This window comes from Cetorhinus maximus, chromosome 23 (assembly GCF_964194155.1).
Source record: "Cetorhinus maximus chromosome 23, sCetMax3.hap1.1, whole genome shotgun sequence".
Classification (NCBI taxonomy): domain Eukaryota; kingdom Metazoa; phylum Chordata; class Chondrichthyes; order Lamniformes; family Cetorhinidae; genus Cetorhinus; species Cetorhinus maximus.
The window spans coordinates 46,857,654-46,880,110 of NC_135901.1; the positions used below are offsets into that span (position 1 = coordinate 46,857,654).

The 22,457-nt window shown below is 44.5% G+C and overlaps 1 protein-coding gene and 1 long non-coding RNA gene across 2 annotated transcripts in view; one reads left to right on the top strand and one right to left on the bottom strand.

Moving 5' to 3' along the window:
* The window catches only part of LOC144698298 (uncharacterized), a 127,370-nt gene that overhangs the window by 18,116 nt on the left and 86,797 nt on the right, over window positions 1–22,457 (bottom strand). The window lies entirely within an intron of this gene.
* The window catches only part of LOC144698527 (uncharacterized), a 102,359-nt gene that overhangs the window by 10,372 nt on the left and 69,530 nt on the right, over window positions 1–22,457 (top strand). Inside the window, exon 2 of the mRNA XM_078570461.1 lies at window positions 9,898–10,191. Coding sequence (XP_078426587.1) covers window positions 9,898–10,191 — 294 coding nt within the window. The remainder of the gene's footprint in view (window positions 1–9,897; window positions 10,192–22,457) is intronic.

The window sequence follows — 22,457 nt, forward strand, 5'->3', positions numbered from 1 at the left end:
TTAATTGAAATAAAAACCACTCAATCATTTCCGCATTTCTTATTTCTGTTCGTTTGCAAACATTCACTAAATTTGCAATATGAAATTGAACAATAATTGGCCAAGTTGGTGACATCCTTGTTTTCGGGGTGTTTGCCTCTCCTTTGCCCTCTGTCACTCTCGGTGTATGTGTTTGTGTGTGTTCCTCTGTCTATGTCAATGTAGTTCAGTTCCCCGAGGGGTTGAACACATTTTTCCCATCACAAACTTTATTCACATTAGTTGTGCAGTTTCATATCAAAATGTCACAAAGGAAAATATCAGGATGGAAGATGCAGGAGGAGTTTGCAATTTTTGGAAGGAGGTGCAGTTTAAAAAGTGGAAGATTCAGCGAGAAGTTTTCTTCTCCTTTAACACGAGAGTTGGAAGCAGATCTGGGAGATATTTGTGCCGGTGTAAACAGTAAAAGCTCCCCTATTACCTCTATATTTTGCCTTGCACCATCATCCCGACAGTTGGTGCTATGCTACCTATCACAACCCTTCCCTCATTCCATTTCTTCACCTCTGTATTTGGTTTTGACCTGTTGCACGGATGACATTTCCGGCACTGATGCAATATTCCACTGATTCTGGCGGAGCTTTTATGCGTTTTGAGGTTTTAATCAACTAAATTTTAGCAATTTGCACGAGGGCTGTAAATCACCGTTCCCTGACCGGGAATCGAACCCAGGCTGCAGCGGTGAAAGTGCCAAATCCTGAATACTAGACCACCAGGGATGATACTTGAAAGTGTTACAACCTGGCCTGATGCCTGTATCTTCTATTTTCATTTCAGGCCTCTTTCACCAGAGGCACGTTTCTCCCACAAAATGACACGTTTATGTAAAACACAAACAACATTCATTGTCACACAGTTCAGGGTGACACTGGGTCCTTAAGCGACAAAAGAAAGAGAAGAAATTGCAACCTCTCCTGTTACCCAGCGAGTTCCGACAGTTATGATTTTTTCTGAGGATCAATTTCAAATATAATTTAACAACTGAACAACCATGTATCATTGCACATTCCAAATCTATGATGTTATTGGATTCAAATAAACCCATTAATTATTCTCGCTTCCTCAGCTGTCCAGTGAGTGAGACAGGGAAAAGCAGCAAAATCTGGGCCCGCACTCACCTGCTGCCAGTTTAAAAGTACGTTTACTTTGCTGAGTGTTTATTCTGTGAAATGATGAAGAGAAAACATAACGTGGTTGTAGGATACTGCGTTCAGTTAATGTTCCACAGTAAACAGGAACAATTCAACCACTTGACAACGTTTCTGCCCCGGATTCCAACCAGGGCGCCTTTATTGTGCAAGGCGAATGTGATAACCACTACACCACAGAAACACAGCAGGACACAGCAACCCATACCCCTGATTACAATGCAGTCGCGCAGTAGCACTTTGGGTCTTTGATTTGAAGAAAGGGATTTCAGCTGTTATCGATGGGAATGCTGGAGACAGACTGATGAACAATGCCATCATCAAATGGCACAACATGTTGGAAAATCATTAAATCATCATATGTATCCAAACCCGGGGCACGACGGTAAGAGCACTGAATCCTAACCATTAAACCGACCCGTGCCAGCTTCTGTTGTGAAGAGGAACCAATTAGTCTCAATTCACTTCTCTCTTTTCATAAACGTGATGTTTATCCATTTCAATAACTGTCCAATTCACTTCTGAAGAAGCAGTTTCTGCAGAATCCATGCAGTTTGCCTCAATTAAAATAGTTTCACTGATCCAGTAACATGGTGAGTTAGACTTAGGTTCCTGATACTGGTTTTGATATAATAATTACTAATTTACACAATTGATTTCATATTGAATTTATAAAAGCCGTTTATTCTGATGCAGCATGTCCTTATTATTTCTGAGTTTATGTCTACATTCTCATTACGTTTCCTCTTCAACCTGCCAACCGAGTCTGTTACAGAACAGGGATAGAAACAAAAATACCTGGAAAAACTCAGCAGGTCTGGCAGCATCTGCGGAGAGGAACACAGTTAATGTTTCGAGTCCGTATGGCTCTTCATCAGAACTAAGGGATGAATAATTGTTACAGATTGTCCCTCTTTATAGAACAGGGATAAATGATTGTTACAGATATCCAAAGGTCCGGTTTGATCACATGCTTAAACAGATAGTTTAATTGGTTTAAAATAATTTAGATCTGGGAATGGAATGTTATACAGGATAAGTATTTATCTTGGAAACAGGAAAGCGAGTCACTGTGCAATACAAATCCCACGGTGCTCATTTTGAGATTTGGTGAATGTTAGCAGATGTACGGGAATGAAGGAACATGGAAGTGAAGCAGGAAAAACACACGGGAGAGTTTGGAAGGTTTTTGACTTCATTTCATCAATAATTTATTCTGGAGGCACCGAAAGGTAAGAAAAGGGATCAGCGCAGTCGGCAGGATTCAAGCCTATGTGAGGAGATTCCCAATGGGTTTCGAATCCAACCTTAACCACTCAGCCACAACAATGAGCCTTCAACGAGTATTAATGTTGTTCATATAAAATCTTGGGATGGCTACAGCAGAGGAAGAGGACATTCGGCCCGATTGATTCCAGATCACCCTGAAAATTATACTGCCTTGTTCTTCCGACCAAAATAAAGCACTGCAAACGTCAGTGCCCGGAAAACCAACCCTGACGTATTTGTTCAGGTGAGGACAGCTGAAGCTTAACTCTGAATTTCCAAATGGGAATTGGACAATGGCTTGAAAGCGAGAAAAAACAGGGTTAAGAAGAAAGAGAAAGGAAATTGAGATTAATTAGACAGCTGTGTACAAAACTGACATGGACACGATGGGTGGAAGGTCCTCTTGCTGAGCTGTGCCATTTGATGATGACATTGTTGATCAGTCTGTCTCCAGCATTCCTAATGAGAACAGCCGAATTCCATTTCTTCAAAACAAAGACCCAAAGTGCTGCTGCATGACGTCACCGTTTAACATTCCAGACAGCTCCATTGGGATCTTTACAGCGCAGGGTTTATAGAGGCGAGTGTGGTCATATTCGCTTCACATGTGATAGTTTAGCAGTTTGAAACCTGGCAAGAGCGTTATCCAAGCGTGTTTATTTAAGTGTGAGTGGAAGTGCAATTATTTACCTTTGTTGTAAATATAAACATCCTGCTGACGAAGATTTTTACCTTTTGTGATTTTAACCGAAGTAATTATCATTTCAATAGAAGAAAACCCATCCAAATACACACGTATTTTCTGATTTCCATTCAGGAAATTTACTTTTGGAAATCGAACAAAAACTGAGTCAAGTTAGTGAAATCCATGCTTTATTCGCCCCTGTCTCCCCTTAGGCCTCTGTCACTCTCGGTGTATATATCTGTGTGTGTTACTCTACGATTGTCAATGTGGTTCAGTTCCCTGAGGGGTGAAAGCGTTTTTAAAATCACAAATTTTATTTACATTAGTTGTGCAACTTCATGTTAAAAAGTTGCCGAGCGAAGCAGCAGCATAAAAGATAAAAGAGGAGATTGGCCTTTTCTATGTGTGTCTTACAACAACAACTTATATTTATAAAGCACGTTTAACGTAATGAAACGTCACAAGGTGTTCCTCAAGATCATTATATAATAAAGTGTGACACCGAGCCACATATCAGGACTAAAAGTTCCGTCAAAGGTGGAAGCTTTAAGAACTATCTTAAAGGGGGAAAGTATCGATTTCATGTTCCAGCTAACAGCAATGGTTCTTCTCATTGGTGAAGAAGTCACTTGTGTTCAACCTAAACAGACCATTTGGTCGGAGCAAGTTGTCTCTGGTGGAAAAGATCTGAAATGAAAAAAAACATGTAAACAGTAGCCTCCATAAGTCAAATTTGAAGCGTTATTGGTAGTTTCCCTCCTGGCAAAGTGACTATGATTCGGCACTTTCATTGGACCAACAGCATTTAGGTTGGAGGGTTTTGGAAATTGAAAGTTGCACATGAGCAGCTTGTGGGACTATTTCACCTCACTGTCAATTTCATGTTCCAGCTCACAGCAATCGTTGTTTTCATTGGCTGAATAAGTCGTTTTTTGTTGAATCTGAACCTCAACTGAAATGAAAAAAAGGGCAGAAGCTGTAGATAAGCCAAACCGAAAGTACGTTGGACAGCTAGCATGGTGGTCTAGTGGTTAGGATTCGATGCTCTCGTAATTCAATTCCCAGTCAGAGAATGAAAATTTATTGATCTTGTGAAGTTGTTAAAACGATTTCTTGGAAACATTTAACAGCTCCACCGGAATCAGTGGAGTGAGGGTTGAAGCTTTGCCTCAGCTGCAAATCTTACACTTGCGAACGAATCCAGTGAAAAGCTTTAGAAAGTTGGTGTGACTTTTATTTGTGACTCACTAACTTGGGTATTCTGTAAATGCTGCTCGGAGGTTTAGTGACCAGGGAAGAATCTACCTGCGTTTCCCTGAGCCTGTGCTCAGTGTATTGGGAGGTTTGGCCCGGGTTGATTTTGTGCTTTTCCCTGTCTCACTCACTGTGGAGCTGAGGAAGACAGATTAATTGATGGCTTTGTTTGAATCCAATAATTTCCCAGATTTCTAATGGATTCGATGAAGGAATTTAGTAGGTTCAAATCTTTTCTCATTATATGTGTTTGCGTGTTTGCTTTTTGTGTGGGAGTTCACTGGATAACAGTAGATCTGGCACCATTTTGGGAATATTATTTTGCAGCCCAAGTACCCGGTGACAATGCGGAACTGTGTGATAATGAATACTGATGGAGGGAAAACAGTAACAACTTCGCCTCTGGATGGTCTTGAATCACCAACCTTTCGATAAACAGGCAAACACGCTGACCAATTGCGCCACAGAGATTTATGAAAGGTCAGCCTACATGGTATCCCAACCAGGGTGAAGGTGAGTCAAATCTTCAGGTTGCCGCTACCCAGATGACTATCACTCTCTATCTGCTTTATTCTTTCAAAATAAAGGGTGGGGCACTCATTGTGGATACATGGAAACAGTCTGATCCCACCCACTGCTGACACATCCATGTCACCGGGAACCAGCTCTCCCTTAAAGCCTTCCCATGTATTGTCTGTTACCAAATTCTGATTGTCCCGAAACTGATATTAGGTTTGAATCCCTGATGTGCAGTAACGAGAATCCTTTCAATGTCTCAGATCAGTTAATTTCACTGATAACATCAGAGTCAATGTTCCAACGTCTTAAAGAAGGGAAAGATGCCTTGACCGTCTCTGGTCAGTCGGGCATTTCATCCTTCATTTTCCTATGATTCCATTCCTCAAAGGGATTTTCTTTTTCTTCTTGAGTTCCCTGACTACACCTGGCAGCATATTTGGATTGAGAAGCAAAATTAACAGTTCGGATGCAGTGCAGTTCTGATGAAAGGTTACAGGCCTGAAATGAAAAGTATGTTTATCTCTCCACAGACGCTAACAGATTTGCTGAGAATTCCAGTATTTTCTGTTTTTATTTGAGATAGCCAGCACCTGCAGTATTTTGCCTTGCTTTAACTCCTTAGTGAAACATATAAGATCCTGAGGGGACTTGACAGGTTTAATATGGAGAGGATGTTGCCTCTTGTGGGAGAATTTGGAACTAGGGATTGCTGTTTAAAAATAAAGGGTCGCCGATTTAAAATAGAGCTGAAGCAAAGTTTTTTTTCTCTCTCAGAGGGCCGTGAGTCTTTGGAACTCCCTTCCTGAAAACATTGTGGAAGCAAAGTCTTTGAATATTTTTAAAACAGAGGTGGATATATTCTTGGTAAGCAAGGGGGTGATAGATTATCGGGGGTAGGCACGATACAGATTTCGGGTTACTTTCAGATCAGCCATGATCTTATTGAATGGTGGAGCATGCTTGAGGGGCCAGATGGCCTCCTCCTGCTCCTTGTTGTTATGGACGAACCTTTTACCAGTAGATTTCGAGATCCATCTCTGAGCTGAAAACATATAGGTAAACTCAAACTATAAACAGATCATTCACCAGCTGGAAATGGAAAGCGATTTATTCATTATCCCTTTTACCAACACAGCAACACAGTCTCACAGTCTCACATTCAGATACTTCATGAGTGCAAAGGGCTTTATTCAGTTTGCCCACACGTTAACACTCCAACTTGAAATGTTCAAAGAGTTTGATCCACAGTCAGGGCATTGCTACTAGCAAGAGGCATTTAATGTTCCATGTTTGGGAGCGAAAAAAAGGCCCCAGCTCACCCCAACCGCTGAGACTCCACTGAGTTCAGGTCTAGCTGTAGGGCTTTGTTCTGCTGTTCATTACATCCAGGAGAGAATTATGATGGAGACCAGACCAATTTGGTCACTGCATTGATTGATTCAAGAATTTTATATCTTGCCCCCTTGGCATCGTATTCTGCTTACAGGGCATATGTTATTGTTGCACATTATCACCTTTGAATGACGGGATGGTCACCCAGCATTCGCTGCGGGGCAGAATGTGCCCTATCCGCATTAAAGCAGCTCTTACACATGCGCATTGCGGTGCGTGTGTGTGTGTGTGTGTGTGTGTGTGTGTGTGTGTTTAGAGCATGCGCATTGCGTCTGTTCCATGAGCATGCGCAGTGCTGGTCTGTGACTGAAGCTGCTCAGACCGTGTGAGAGAATGTCGAGTGGAGCAAACTAACAGAGTTAGTGGGTGTGTGAGAAGGAATGGAGCCAGCGGAGTTGACAGGGAGGCTTCATGAAGATATAGTGCAAGCCGCAGACCCCAAATAACAAGGTACCGGTCTTGTGTTTGCAGAAAACGGGCCGAAAAAGTCTGGATTTCTCCCTTCGCCAGGCCCGGGGTAACGGCCGCCATCTTTATAGGGGGCAATATGCAGCAGGGCGCATGCGCGGTCATCCTGGTTCAAGTAGCAGGAGGGGACAATGTTGTGAATTTCTATCCTGGACTGACACGGATGGATTTTGGAAACTCCTTTTACAGGGGATTAGAAGGGGAGGATTTACACACAGCAAACTCAAACCAAGAGAATCCTTTCAGAATTTCTGTCCTGGACTGACAGTGATGGATCTTGTGTACTCTACTTACAGGATGTTAGAAGAGGAGGGGAAACGAGAAATTCAAACCAAACAACACATCAACATCTGAAAGTCACTTGATTCCTCAGCACCTTAATATCACCAGCCTTTGAATGTAAGCATTGAGTTCCAGGTCACTACCAGTCACTGGGTAAAAAATCTCTTCCTCACATCCTCCTTGTGGATCTTGCCTAAAATCTTAAATCTCCGTCCCTTAATCCTTTCATGATCAGCTAATGGGAAAAGATTTTATCTAACTACCCCATACATACCTTTCATAATCTTGTACACTTCTATCAAATCTCCCCTCAATCTCCTTTACACCAAGGGGGAAAACCACAGTTTCTCGAACCTAACCTAACAATTAAAATCCCCCACCCCTAAAACTATTCTGGCAAATCTACACTGTACTCACTATTCTGGCAAATCTACACTGTACTCACATCCTTCATATTGTGTGGTGATCACTGGTTTGCACAGACCCAGATGTTCTGTGTTCGTGTGTGTGACATCATCACACATCGACAATGACACGGTGACGTCATCACACATCAACAATTACAATGTGACATCATCACACATCGACAATGACACGGTGACATCATCCCGCTCCCCGGGTATTTCCTCAACTGGGAGATTTTTCTTTGACTCCAGTGCTTCTGTTTTCTTTCCAGTCGCAGGCTCCAGCAGGAGATTTTAAAGTTGGAACGAGTGAAATAGTTTCAGAGGTTAATATTTTTGAGTATTCATCTACAATTGAGACCTTTAGTGCTGTGCTGTGTTATCTGTGAGAGTTCAATGGCTCTGGGTGTCACTCCTCCACTGTGGATCTGAATCCATGTCCACCTCTTGCCCTGTTTTACCTCTGCCCTTCCTGATCACCTCTCTGCCATTGTCTAACTTATCCTGCCTCTACTACCGGGTGTGTTTTAACTATGTTTAGTACTCTACTGTAACTTCTGCCAACTCTGTCTAAACGAGGTTTCCACTGCAGCCCACTCCCTCAGCATGTGCTGCTGGCTTCCCAGCTTTATCTTCCCACAGTATCTTTCAGAGTCAGGAATTGTTTTTCCTGTGATTTAGTCAATTTCTCTTCCGTTCTGAGCTTATATTGACCATCACATACTGTCCACCCTGAAACGTTAATTAATTAATTCTGTTGTGTGATAGAACGCTCTAAGTTGTTTCATAGGAGTGTTAGAAAACAACATCTGACACCAAGCCACATGAAGAGATATCAGGGCAGATGAACAAAGGTCTACTAAAAGAGGTAGGTTTTAAGGAGTATCTTAAAGGAGGAAAGAGAAGTGGAGAGGTTTAGGGGGGAAATTCCAGAGCTTGTGGCCTTGGCAGCTGAAGGGGGAGACACCAAAGGTGGAGCAGTTAAAATCAGGAATGCTGATGAGGTCGGAATTAGAGAAGTGTAGATACCTTGGAGGGTTGTGAGGCTGGAGGAGATTACAGAGGTAGGGAAGGAAAGACCTTGCACAAATTTAAACTAAGGATGAGAAATTTAAAATCTAGGTTCTCCTTAACCCAGAGCCTTTGTAAGTCAGTGAGTTCAGGGGTGATGGGTGAACAAGACTTGGTGCGAGTAAGCAGAGTTCTGGATTACAGGGGTGCTGAATGTGGGAAGCCGGCCAGGAGTTGAGTCTAGAGGGAACAAAGGAATGGATGACAGGCTTAGCAATTACATAAAGGGATTTGGGGACAGTGTGGGGAAAAAGACATTGATCAGATTGAACGGTGGAGCAGGTTTGATGGGCTGAATGGCCTACTCCTATTCCTATGAACAGTCTGGTTCAGTCTCAGTCAGTTCCCAGGGAGAGGGATGGTGTCGGTGTCTGGGGAGTGGAGTTTTTAGCTGGGACTGAAGACAATGGCTTCAGTCTTCCCAGTAATTAAATGGAGGAACTTTCTGCTCATTTAGTACGGGATGTCAGACAAGTCAGGATGGTGTGTGACTTCCAGGGGAACTTGGAGGTGATGGTGTGTCACATATACCTGCTACCCTGGTCCTTCTAGGGGGTGGAGGTTGATGTTTCTGGAAATTTTGTCAAAGTTTTTGTTGTGTTTTAGATATCCCTTCACCCCCTGCCCCTCCCACCTCTCTCTCCCTCTCCTCCCACAGAGGCCAGAGTCTTGTGTAGGCCCAGACCGGGTGGCAGGTTCCCTTCCCTGAAGGACATTAGTGACCCAGTTGGGTTTTTATGACAATCCAGCAGTTTTCATGGTCACTTTTTCCTCGTGCCGGCCCCACAAATTCCCAGATTCATTCAGCTCAATTTCACAACCTGCCTTTGTGTTTTTGTGGGCTCTCTCTCACTCCCTTTTTTCTGTTTTAAATCAATTTCACAGGTTATTAGAAGGGGAGGATTTATAGTCAGGAAACTGAAACCAAACATCACTTCAGAATTTGATGGAGTCGCCCATTCTATTGTAACCTGAATATCATTGGATTTTGAACATGGAAGGAAAAAACACCATTCACCTTGGGGAGAAACCGCACACGTGTTCTGTGTGTGGACGAGGCTTCTGCCGATCATCTGACCTGTCAAAACATAAACGCAGTCACACTGGGGAGAAATCGTGGAAATGTGGGGACTGTGGGAAGGGATTCAATTACCCTTCCCTGCTGGAAATTCATTGGCGCAGTCACACTGGAGAGAGGCCGTTCTCCTGCTCCGAGTGTTGGAAGGGATTCACTCGGTTATCCCACCTGTTGACTCACAAGCGAGTTCACACTGGGGAGAGACCTTTCATCTGCTCTTGAGTGTGGGAATGGATTTACGGATTCATCCAACCTGCTGACACACCAGCGCGTTCACACTGAGGAGAGACCTTTTAAATGTCCAGACTGTGGGAAGTGCTATGTAAGTTCTGGGAATCTGATGTCCCATCAACGTCTTCACGCTGACGAGAGACCGTTCAGGTGCTCTCAGTGCGGGACTGGGTTCAGGTGGTCATCTCACCTCACTGCACACCAGCGCAGTCACACTGGGGAGAGGCCTTTCACCTGCTCAGAATGTGGGAAGGGATTCACTCAGTCATCCCACCTGCTGACACACCAGCGAGTTCACACTGGGGAGAGACCATTCACCTGCTCCAAGTGTGGGAAGGGTTTCACTCAGTCATCCCACCTGCTGAGACACCAGCGGGTTCACAAGTAACTTCAGTGATTGGATGTTGTTGTGAAATTCCATCCAGGACTAACCATGCTCATTTGGGGCTGTTTCTGCTGATGTTAATAAACAACAGCCCAGTGATAGGGGTTGGTATTCTGGATAAAAGTCAAATAAATCAGCTTTGTGTTCAACTCACCGTGTGTCAAGTCTTTCTAATATCTCTAACACAAGTTAGTTCCTTTTGAAGGGCTCTCCCTCTCACCGTCTCCTCCATCTTCACCTCCAACGAGTGTGAGGAGTTCATGAAGCTTCTTTGTCACTAAGATTGAGACAATCCGATCAGCTGCCTCTGCTGCTTCCCTCCCTTCCACTAGCCGACTGGGACAAACTGTCTGTAAAATTCCCCCTTGTCTGAGCCGTGAACCCACATTTTTCTCCAGTTTCTCTCCCATCTCCCCTCATTCTCCCTAAGCGAAAGTTAGAGCTATTCCTATAATATTCAATAAATTTCTGAATATTTTATAAGGTTAATTAGACAGTGATTTCTCACAGATCTCCCCACCCTGAGAAGGGAATATCCTTTCTGACTTCTCACAACTGATTTCTGACTAACCTCACTATTTCTAAGCTACGAGCTTCTTTTCCTAATTTCTTGATGACAAACTGTAGATAACATACTAAAGCTACTAGAATGATCAGAATCAGCAACACAAACACTTGAGCTGCCACCAAGAATAAATGTCAAAACTTTTCCACTAAAATGTGATAACTATCAACTTAGATTCATTCTCACCACCTGCTGATCATCTCTCACAATTCTAAATTATTGGCATGTTGTAAATACATCTGGTTCAAACAGAAATTCATGCACGGTTTTTAAAGATTCTCCAGCTCTCTGTTCACCTGCATCCACCTTGTGGATATTTTCTAAATTCAGATTCAATTTCCCTCTTCACTTTAACTTTACTCCCTCTGATGGGTACCAGTGTGTTTAATTCAATGCTGATTGTTTTATAGTTAGTTTCACTATGGAATATATGTTAATGCCTTGATGATTTAAAATGTCTCCTTCAATTTTCCACAATAATCACTTCATGTTGTTCTGTTGTCAAGTAGCTGAGCATGTCTGGGACCTGTTCATCAGTGCAGGGTCAACATGCATTTCCCACATGTTACTTACACCACATGTGACATATCACATCTGCACACTCACACCAGTATCCCAATACCATGCTGCATGTGCCAACCTATGCAAGTCGCCCTTGGCCTTTCAAGTGATCTTATCAAAATATCAATGGGGCGTCTGTCTGAAGATCTTTGCTGTTCTAACCCGGCCTGGTTCTGATGCCTTGGATAGTGGCCAAACTGTCAAATTCAGTTTCTTTTAAATACAGAGGCAAGGACACAAACATCACCATGAGAAATCCCTGTTTACTGGTCTCATCTTAAAAACTTTCCTGACTTTCACTTGAATATACATGTACATCAGATTGAACTATTCCATTGAATTATACCCAGGTGAATTATTCCATTTCCCAACTGGTGGTGTGATTTTCTCTTTTATTCTAAATGTGTCATTCCATTAATTACCATTCTATCTCATTCAGGAAAACTGGAGGAACTTTATTGTCCCATTTAATACTCATAATGTGGTGTTTGTAGATCAGAGACAGAAGTACAGATAATTGCAATCAGATTGTAGATCACTCCCATATCTCCCATTCTCAGGCACTTCGTCCTGAATGATAACAAAAGGGATGAAGCCAAATCTTTAAAAATCAAAGCCTTTTGTTTAAATTGTCACCAGGCTGTCAGTGGAAAGGGTTAACTTCTCAGCTTGTTAGCAAAGGGGCTGAAGAAACATTCTCAAATGTGCACACTTGTGTCAACTTTATGTAGCTTCATTTTAAGATCAAGGATAAAGCAAATCCCACTTTAATCTTTGATTTCCCAATTCTCTTGATATTTTTCTCAGCTTTTCAAAAATGTTATTTTTTTCTTCTTTCTTCGGACACCTTTCCAAATGACGGTAATAAAACTGAAGAAAAGTAAAACTGAAAAAGTTTTCACAGGCAAAAGGAGCTTCAACTTTCTGAGACTGAAAAGAGTTAAAGAGGGTGGAGCTTCCCACAGCTTGTGAGCTCCAGATCATAACCTCAAGGCTGAAGCTTATCTTCAGGGAATCAAACTTTTCGATGCCTTTTACAATTGTACAAGTTCATTGTGATTCCTACTTAAAGGTTTACTTTCACTCAGTAATTATAACCTTTCACTTTTCTCAGCACAGAAGCTGACAGCATTTTAGATTCAATCCCAATTGTAAACTTCTCTTGTAGCTGGCGTATGGAGAAGATCATGTCCACTGTAGATCTGCCAGCACAGAAACCGCACTGTGCTTCTGGATACACTCGGTCTGCAAGTAGATGGAGTCTTTTAAGCCTGACCCTAGTGAAGGACGTCCCTGTGATGCTGAGGAGTGAGATGTCCCTGTAGTTGTTGTAATCTGCTCTGTCACCTTTCTTTTTGTATATTGTTATCATGCTTCAATCACACCTGTCCTGTGGAATGGATCCTACCTCCCAACAGAGAAGGAGGAGCTCATGAAACTGTGAAAGTAGATGGGACTTTCTAGGGTTGAGCAGTTCAGCTGGAATTCCATCCTTGCCGGGTATCTTTCTGCTTGCTAAACAATCAATGGTCTTTTCGAGCTCAATTGATGAGGGTCCTCATCCAACTCAACCATGACAGGAAGCTGCAGGAGCGAGTCAAACAGAGACTGGGAGATGTCCTTCTCATGGGAGTATAGCTCACAGTAAAGTTCACCCCAGCGGGACATCTGTTTACTTCTGTGGGTGAGAACTTCATCATCTGCTGATTTCAGGGGGTAACTTTGGTGATGGTCAGAGCAAGCGTCCTCCTGATCCCATCATACACAGCACGTAGATTTCCATTGTCACAGGCAGTTTGGATTTCTTGACGTGGGCTGATCCAGTGTTTATTTGCACATATCTCCCTGTTTTTTAGACGACTGTCTCAGCTACTTGCAAGTTACGCAGTGCTCTAGCTGTTGGGTTTATGTTGTAATCAGGTAGGCTTTGCTTTTTGCTTCAATGACAGATTCATCTCTGCTGAGTGGGTCTCAAGCCAGTCTTTGTTGTGGGTTCCAGCTTTCCCAAATGTTGCTGCTGCTGGGTCAGAAATGATTAAACTCAGCCACTTCCAAGACTCATCGATATCAACATTGACTGATGAAGCTTTCATTGATGAGCCTATAAAATACTTCATTATTTTGTTTATCTTCCTTGATAATTTAATTACATAACGGAGATGTCACTGTGAGTAATGTACAAGTCAGTAAGAATTGTCAGCAAGGATTAATCAGCACTTTCGAATTGGAGATGTTAATCAGTGGAACCTCTCAGACACTGAATTGAAGAGTTCGTACCAAAGATAAATTTAGGATAAAGTAAAAGTTAATAATTTTATTATAAATGCGTCCCTGTCATGGGTTCTTGAATTAAGTGTAAGATCACAGATGGTGCTTTTAAGAGACACACTGCAGTCCAGAAAATCAGTGACAGAAACAGAAGATTAAACTCCAGACAGTTATACAGCTGTTAACATCAGCAGGAACAAACCTAATTATTGTCAGACTATCAATCCTGGACGTGATTAACAGAAGCAGTAACCACAGAATCCAACTCCACAGTCATTTATCAATTCACTGGTGAGACCACAGGTTGAAGGACCTTGTGAATCCCTTTCCAGACACAGAGCAGGTGAATGGTCTCTCCTAAATGTGAATTCGCTGGTGTACAGTCAGCTTAGATAACTGTCTGAAACTCTTTCCACAGATATTTCAGCTGAATGGGCTCTTCTCAGTGTGAATTCGCTGATGTGACTGAAGGCTGGATAACTGAGCAAATCCCTTCCCACACACGGAGCAGGTGAATGGTCTCTCCCCAGTGTGAATTCGCTGGTGTCTCACCAGATCAAATGACTGAGCAAATTTTTTCCCACACACAGAGCAGGTGGACGGCCTTTCCCCAGTGTGAGTGCGCTGGTGTACAGTGAGGGCAGAAGAATGTCTGAACCTCTTTCCACAGGAAGTGCAGCCAAACGGCTTCTCCTCAGTGTGAATTCGCTGGTGTTCAATGAGGACAGACGACTGTCTGAAACTCTTTCCACAGGTACTGCACCTGAATGGACTCTCCTCAGTATGAATTCGCTGGTGTAACTGGAGGCTGAATAATCGAGCAAATCCCTTCCCACAAACGGAGCAGGTGAATGGTCTCTCCCCAGTGTGAAGCCGCTGGTGTCTAACCAGATCAAATGACTGAGTGAATCCCTTCCCACACACAGAGCAGGTGAATGGTCTCTCCCCAGTGTGAGTACGTTGGTGTACAGCGAGTGTGGATGAATGCCCGAAACTCTTTCCACAGGAGGTGCAGCTGAAAGGCTTCTCCTCAGTATGAATTTGCTGGTGTGACCAAAGACTGAATGACCGAATGAAACCCTCCCCACACACAGAGCAGGTGAACGGCTTTTCCCCAGTGTGAATTCGCTGGTGATTCAGCAGGCTGGCTGACTGAATGAATCCCTTCCCACACATGGAGCAGGTGAACGGTCGCTCCCCAGTGTGAACTCGCTGGTGTGTAGTGAGGGTGGATGAATACCTGAACCTCTTCCCACAGTAAGTGCAGCTGAAGGGCCTCTCCTCAGTGTGAATTCTCTGGTGTAACATCAGGGAGGTTTTCTGAGTGAATCCCTTCCCTCCCCAGTATGACTACGTCGATGATAATCCAGCCGGGATGGATAATTGAATCCTTTACCACAGTCCTCACATTTCCAAGGTTTTTCCATGATGCCAATATCTTTGTGTTGCTACAGGTGAGCCTTGTCCATACACAGAACAGGTGACAATTTCTCTCTGCTGTGAATGGTGTGATGTTTGTCCAGGCTGTGTAACTGGTTAAAGCTCCTTCCACAGTCAGTGTGCTGAAACACTCTCACTCGGGGATATGTGTCTCGATGCTTGTCCAGTCATATTTATGTTTCAATTATTTTCTTGGAGACAAAACGGACGAACATTTTCCCTTCCACCTTCAAAGGTCGATGGTATTCAGGTTCTGGATAACCAATTGACTCAACCAAGATGCTTAGTTTCAGTGCACATCCCCAAATCCCTCCCTTCTAAGACCTATAAAGAGAGTTTACAAAAGTAATCACTAAGTACAGCATAGGAATTCAGAGCAGACAATTCTCATTTTTATTTTCTCGTTTCCCAAAGCTGCTAATCCTCAGCCCAAACAATGTCCCATTTCCTGTGCTAAATTCCAAACCGATCATACCATCTCCCTCATATATTTGCTCCACTCCCAGTTTCTCCTTCCACCTGCTCTGGTTCAGTTCAGTTCTCAAACCCCTGTGTCCGGAGTGAGAATAAAATCAATGAATGAATCACTTTTTCTCCTGTTCACTGGGACCCTGAAGCCCCGCCTACTCTCATTTCACCAGGATAGCTGGGCATGCGCAAAGCTCGCTGCTGAAGCAAAATGGCAGCCATTAACCTGGGCCTGTTCACGGTGAAAAGCCCCAGAGCTGCCACTTCTTATTGGCAGTTTCCTGCCTCCAGCGGGTGTTCCTGAATCCTCCCCAACCACGTCCTAGGGCTTCCGCACTGCTCTTGCTCCAGCTCAAAATGACTGGTGAGTGATTGGTGGCATCTCTGGCTCCAGCTCCGGCCTCTCTGGCTGCACTGGAGAGGTGCAAAGGAGATTCACCAGGATGTAGCCTGGGCTGGAGAGTTTCAGCTATGAAGAGAGACTGAATACGCTAGGGTTGTTTTACTTAGAGCAGAGAAGGCTGAAGGGGGACCTGATAGTGGTATACAAAATTACGAGGGGCAGAGATAGGGTAGAAATGAAGAAACATTTCCCCATAGCAGAGGTGTCAATAACCAGGGGTCATCGATTTAAGGTAAGGGGCAGGAAGTTTAGAGGGCATTTGAGGAAATCTTTTCACCCGGAGGAGGTGGTTGGAGACTGGAACTCACTGCCTGAGGGGGTGGTAGAGGCAACAACATTTAAGAAGATTTAGATGAACACCTGAAACGCCACAGCTTACAGGGTTACGGGCCAAGTGCTGGAAAATGGGATTAGAATAGATGGGGGCTTGCGGGCCGGCACAGACACGATGGGCCGAAGGGCCTGTTTCTCTGCTGTTTCTCTCTGTGACTCTGACCAATAGGAAGGGGGCGGGGCCGGAGGACCGAGCGGCAGCGGCTGGTCCTCCAGCCAATCGGAGTGAATGAGGGGCGGGGCTGAGCCCTCGGTGGCCGCGCATGCGCTCCGCCGCACACTGACCCCAATAAAGATGGCGGCCGTTGAACCCCGGGCCTGTCAGTGGGAAAACCCTGAGCAGCTGCCGCCGGTTCAAACCCGGACCCGGGATCTTCTTACTGGGGGTTTGGGGTCTACACGGGGTGTTTGTGATCCCTCCTGTCTAACCCAGCCGCCGGCTCCATCCCTCCCCGCTCACCCGATAAACAGCCGCCGGCTCCATCCCTCCCCGCTCACCCGGCAGCTTCTCACCCGATAAATAACCGCTCGGTGTAACCGCGGGACCGGGAGTTTCCTTTGAGGTTTGGCGGCTCCACTGGGTGTTTGTGAATCTTCCCCACCCACTCGGCCGCCTCCATTCCTCCTACAATCGGCCATTTCTCTCGAGTTGCCGAGTGGAGATAATCGCCTCCCCACAACTGCAGCATCCAGACTGCGCGTGCGCTAGCCTGGACCTTCTGCGCATGCTCCATTCCCAACCCCACCACTGCGCCTGCGCGAGGAGCCCCTGTGGTGAAGATGGGGCACATTCTATCCCGCAGCGAATGCTGGGTAATACCCCAGCCATGAAAAGTGCAATGTGTTAAATAGAGAATTATGTTTTCCACTCCGACTACAATTGGAGCCATGGAGATAATATGTAGAATTACTGAATAATTTGTTCCAGCAACCAAAGTGCATGAAACCTCCACTTCTGTTCCAGGAGTAATCAACAGCAGAATAAACCCCAACATTTGGATGTGAACCCATTGGAGTCTCAGCAGCTGAAATGAACAAGTGTCTTTCAAAAATCATTGTGTATCTTGGCCTAATGGCTTAATTGTGTTCTGATCACAATACATAATTTTCTATTCAACCGCCTGGCCTTTCAATGGCGGTGATCCTACCCAGCCTTCACTGCGGGTTAGCATGTGCCCTATCCTCACTGCAGGAATTCCCCGTGCAGGCGCAGTACCGGACTCTGCCAGGAGCATAGGCTTTGTGGGCTCTAACTTGAGCTGAGCAACAGGTTGTCGAGACGAGTGAATGGAGCCAGTGGGTGGGGAGGATTGAAGGGGCCGAGTGAGTGAGGATGACTGGAGGGGCCGAGTGCTAGGGGAGGAATGGAGGGGCCGAGTAGGTGGGGAGGAATTGCGGCGGCTGAGTGGATGGTGAGGCTTCACAAATAACCAGTGGAATCCGCAAACTCTCAATAAGAAACTCCCGGGGTCGCACCAAGTGGTGCGATGGCTGTTTATTGGGTGAGAAACTGCCCGGTGAGCGGGGAGGGATGGAGCCGGTGGCTGGGTTAGATAGAGTGTGGCAGAGGCAGATTCAGTCATGGTTTTCAAAAGGGAATTGAACCAAAACCTGCAGCATGTCCAGGGAAAAGGCGGGGAGTGGGACCAGGTGAGTTAGTTTCCAGAAGAGTAATAGGTCTCCCTTTTCAGACGGAGATGAAGAGATTTCTTTTTTCTGAGAGGGTCGTTAGTCTGAAGAATGTTCTCTGGAAGGCAGTGGAGGCTGGATTACTGAATTTATTCAAGGCAGAATTAAACAGATTTTTGATAGACAAGTGAGTCAAGGGTTATGGGGGGCAGTGTGGAGGGGGGGGGGGGGGTGGGGGGCGGTGGACATGGGAACGGACAGACAGGAAAGAGGAGTTGAGACCACAACCAGATCAGCCATGATCTTATTGAATGGCAGAGCAGGATCAAGGAGCTGAATGGCCGATATTCCCCTGACCTGGGCTGAATGACCTCTATATGTGGTGTTGCCTTGGTTCTGATTTTATGGTACTGTGAGGGGGATTGAGCGACAAAATGTTCTATACCTATTCCTATTTGTTTTGATCTACACAAGGCAATGGTTACTATCATATTGCCAGCAGCAGCATGTTTCAGTGGTCGAAGGCGTTGGATTTAGGCTGCAGTCTCTATTGAATCGTGGATTTGAATCTCATCACTGCCAAAATTTCAGTTGCTTTGTCATTTCAGACGTTTCATCAAATCCCTTAGGATAGCCTTGGGGCATTTGACATTTGACATGGTTGTCTTGGTAATAAGAACAAGGGAGACTGTAGGGATTGCAGGATGACTGGGAATAGGTGGGGCTGAATGCTCTCATTCTCTGCTGTAACGATTCCATGATTTTACATGAACAACATTTACACCAGTGTACGGTCTCCAGTCATGGTTGGCTGATTAAAGCGATGAATTCTAACTCCGCTGGGATCTGCCCACACAGGTTTGCATCCTGCCAACTGTTCTGCTCAGTGTTCCTTCCTTTTGGTGCCTCCAGAATTAATTATTGGCTAAATGGAGTTAAAACCTTCCAGACACTCCTGTCTGTTTTCCCTCTTTCACTTCTATGTTCCTTCGTTTCTGTTCATCCATAAGCAATCACAGAATTTGCAGTCAGAAATGGAACAAAGCTGTGCCAATTAGTGGCATCCTTGTTTTCTGAGAGTTTGCCTCTCCTTAGAGAAAAACTTGCCCGCTATCACTCTCGGTGTATATGTCTGTGTGCGTTCATCTGTGTGTGTCAATGTGGTTCAGTTCACTGAGGGGTGAGCACATTGTTACCATTGCAAAATGTATTTACTTTCATTATAACGTTCATGGTAAATGGTACAGAGAATAACAACAGGCCGATAAGTTGCAAGAGGGGATTGAACCTTTCTGTGTTTATTTAATTGGAGACTGCTTATTGATTCAGTTCTCACACGTTACACAGTGGAGGAAGATCGAAGTTTACATAGAAACATAGAAAAAAGGAGCAGGAGTAGGCCATTCAGCCATTCGTTATGATCATGGCTGATCATCCAACTCAATAGCCTGCTCCCACTTTCTCCCCTTATCCTTTGATCCCTTTCGCCCCAAAAGCTATATCTAATTCCTTCTTGAAAGCATATAATGTTTTTGCCTCAACTATTTTCTGTGGTAGCGAATTCCACAGGCTCACCAATCTCTGGGTAAAGAAAATTTTCCTCATCTCAGTCCTAAATGTTCTACTCTGTATCCACACTGTAACCCCTGGTTCTGGACTCCCCCACCATTGGGAACATCCTTCCTGCATCGATCCTGTCCAGTCCTGTTAGAATTTTATAGGTTTCTATGAGATCCCCCCCTCATTCTTCTGAACTCCAGCGAATATAATCCTAACCGACTCAATCTCCCCTCATATGTCAATCCCACCACTGAGCAACATTTAAACAGACAGTGGATTCACTCGGTGTTATGGTGTGCTCCAGTTCGGTATATGCAATTAGAGAATCAATTTCTATTCGTTGCTTTGAACCCAATCTGTCTAATAGGTTAGATGTTATGCACACGTTTCCTCAATTTTCTCGCTTTTTTGAAATGAATATTCATAAATCTATTTGTGTGGAAACTTACTGAATAACAGCAGAACTGGCAAAGTTTGGGCAAGATTTCCTTGGTAGCCAAAGCACACAAAGCAGAACGATGTCGGTAACATAAGTAGAAGCAGGAAGACAGGGAGTCTACTTTACCCTTGGCGGCCTTAAACCATTAAACCTTCATTTGGAAGCTAATTTCGTTCAAAATGTATGTTATAGAAACACCCTAATGGTTCAGATTCTGTGCTTTCACCGCTTGGGTTCCATTCCCTGTCTCGATGTTGTGCAAGATGTCGTAACTAGCACTCAACTCATGGTTTGAAAATAAGTCATATTAAACTTGAAACCTTCACTCTGTTTCTCCCTTCACATTTGCTGTCAGACCTGCTGAGAACTTCCAACAGTTTCTGTTTTAGTTATAGCATGAATTACTGTCTTTATCATGCACATGAACACAAAAACTAGGAGCAGGAATAGACCACATGGCCCATCGAACCTGGTCCTTCATTCAGTTCAACCATGGCTGATCTTTGGCTTCAACTCCATTATCCTGCCCGTTCCCCATATCCCTTAGTTCCCCAAAAGACCAAACATCTGTCCATCCCGGCCTTAAATGTATTCAATGATGGAGCATCCACAACTTTCTGGGGAGAGAATTCAAAGATTCACAACCCTTTGGGTGAAGTAATTTCTCCTCATCTCAGCCCTAAATTATCGGCCCTTTACCCTGAGACTGTGCCCCAGTGTTTTAGACTCCTTGACCAGTGGAAACAATCTCTGTGTCCAACCTAACAATCCCCCTCAGATTATGTAGGTTTCAATGAGATTGCCTTTCATTCTTCTAAACTCCAGAGAATAAAAGCCCAATTTATTCAGCCTCTCATCATAGGATAACCAGCTCTTCCAGAAACCAATTTAATGAACCTTCCCTGCACCGTTTCCAATGCAAGTCTATTATTTTACGAATGTGAAAATGAAAACAGCACACGGGTTCCTCTGACATGTCTTCCTTCTTCCTTAACCGAGGTTTTCCACCCACGGTGGTTGACAGGGCCCTCAACTGTGTCTGGCCCATCTCCCGTGCATCCACTCTCCCTCCCAGAACCACGATAGGGTCCCCCTTGTCCTCACTTATCACCCCACCAGCCTTCGTACTCAAAGGATCATCCTCCGCCATTTCCTCCAACTCCAGCATGACGCCACCACCAAACACATCTTACCTTCACCGCCCCTCCCCCACCCCCACGGTGGCATTCCACAGGGATTGTTCCCTCCGGGACACCCTGGTCCACTCTTCCATCACCCCCTACACCTCAACCCCCTCCCACAGCACCTTCCCATGCAACCGCAGAAGGTGCAACACCTGCCCCTTTACTTCCCCTCTCCTCACCATCCAAGGGCCTGAACACTCCTTTCAAGTGAAGTAGCATTTCACTTGCAGTTCCCTCAATTTAGTCTACTGCATTCGCTGCTCCCAATGCAGTTTCCTTGGTGACCGCTTTGCCGGGTTTGATTGGGTTGCCGGGTTTTGCAAATTGAAAGTTACACATGAGCAGCTTGTAAGACTATTTCAGCTCACAGCAACCGTTGTTTTCATTGGCTGACGAAGTCGGTTGTGTTCTATCTAAACGTGCAGTTTTTGTAGGAGAAACTTGTATCTGGTGATGGGTTGTAAGATGATGGAATGATTGTAAGGATAGCAGCAGTGGGGATGGAAATGAAACGATACAAAGCAACAGCACAGAAAGAGGCTATTCGGCCCAGCATGCTGCTTTGAAAGAACAGTTGCGATTGGTTGATCAGGAGTCATATTTGTGTCAGTTTCAACAGTAGGAAGAAAAATTTGTCCCATTCCCACCCACATTTTGCTTTGAGCCATCATTGATTTAGTCAGTTTCTCTCTCATGCCTTGTAACTTATCATTCCTTCCCTTTTGTCCTTTTACTCCCCTCCTTACGCCTCTGGAATTGTTTTTCACCTGTTACATCTCTGACTGTGACACAAAAACAAGATTCTGCAGGCACTGGAATCCAAACTCAAAACAGAAAATGTTGGAAACACTCAGTAGGTCAAACAGCTCCGATAGAGAGGGGAACAGAGTGAATGTTTCAGGTCGGTGATCTTTTATCCAAGCTGGAATAATTTAGAGATTTAATAATTTACAAACAAGTACAGAGTCAGGGAAAGGAGAGCGGGAGAGGAGGCAAGAACAAATAGTCTTGTGATAGGACCACCTCCCACAAAGCAGGCAAACAATCTGGATTTGGTTTTCTCGGTGTAGAGATCACATCGGGAGCAACTAGTACACAATAACAAATTTCAAGAAGTATAAGTATGTCCTGTGTCATTCAGGAAGTGAGCCCTGGAACTTGGAAAGGGAGGAGGTGAAAGGGCGGGTGCTGCCAATGCTGTGTTTGCACAGAAGTTGACTGGAATTACGCCAGAACTGGAATGTTAATTCCCATCCAGAAAGACTGAACAGGCTGAACATGGTTTCTCTGAAAAAGAGAGTGAGGGATGACTTGATCGAGGCCTTAAAGACTATGAAACGGTTTAACAGGGTAGACAAGATAGAGAAGTGTTCATGTGTGGA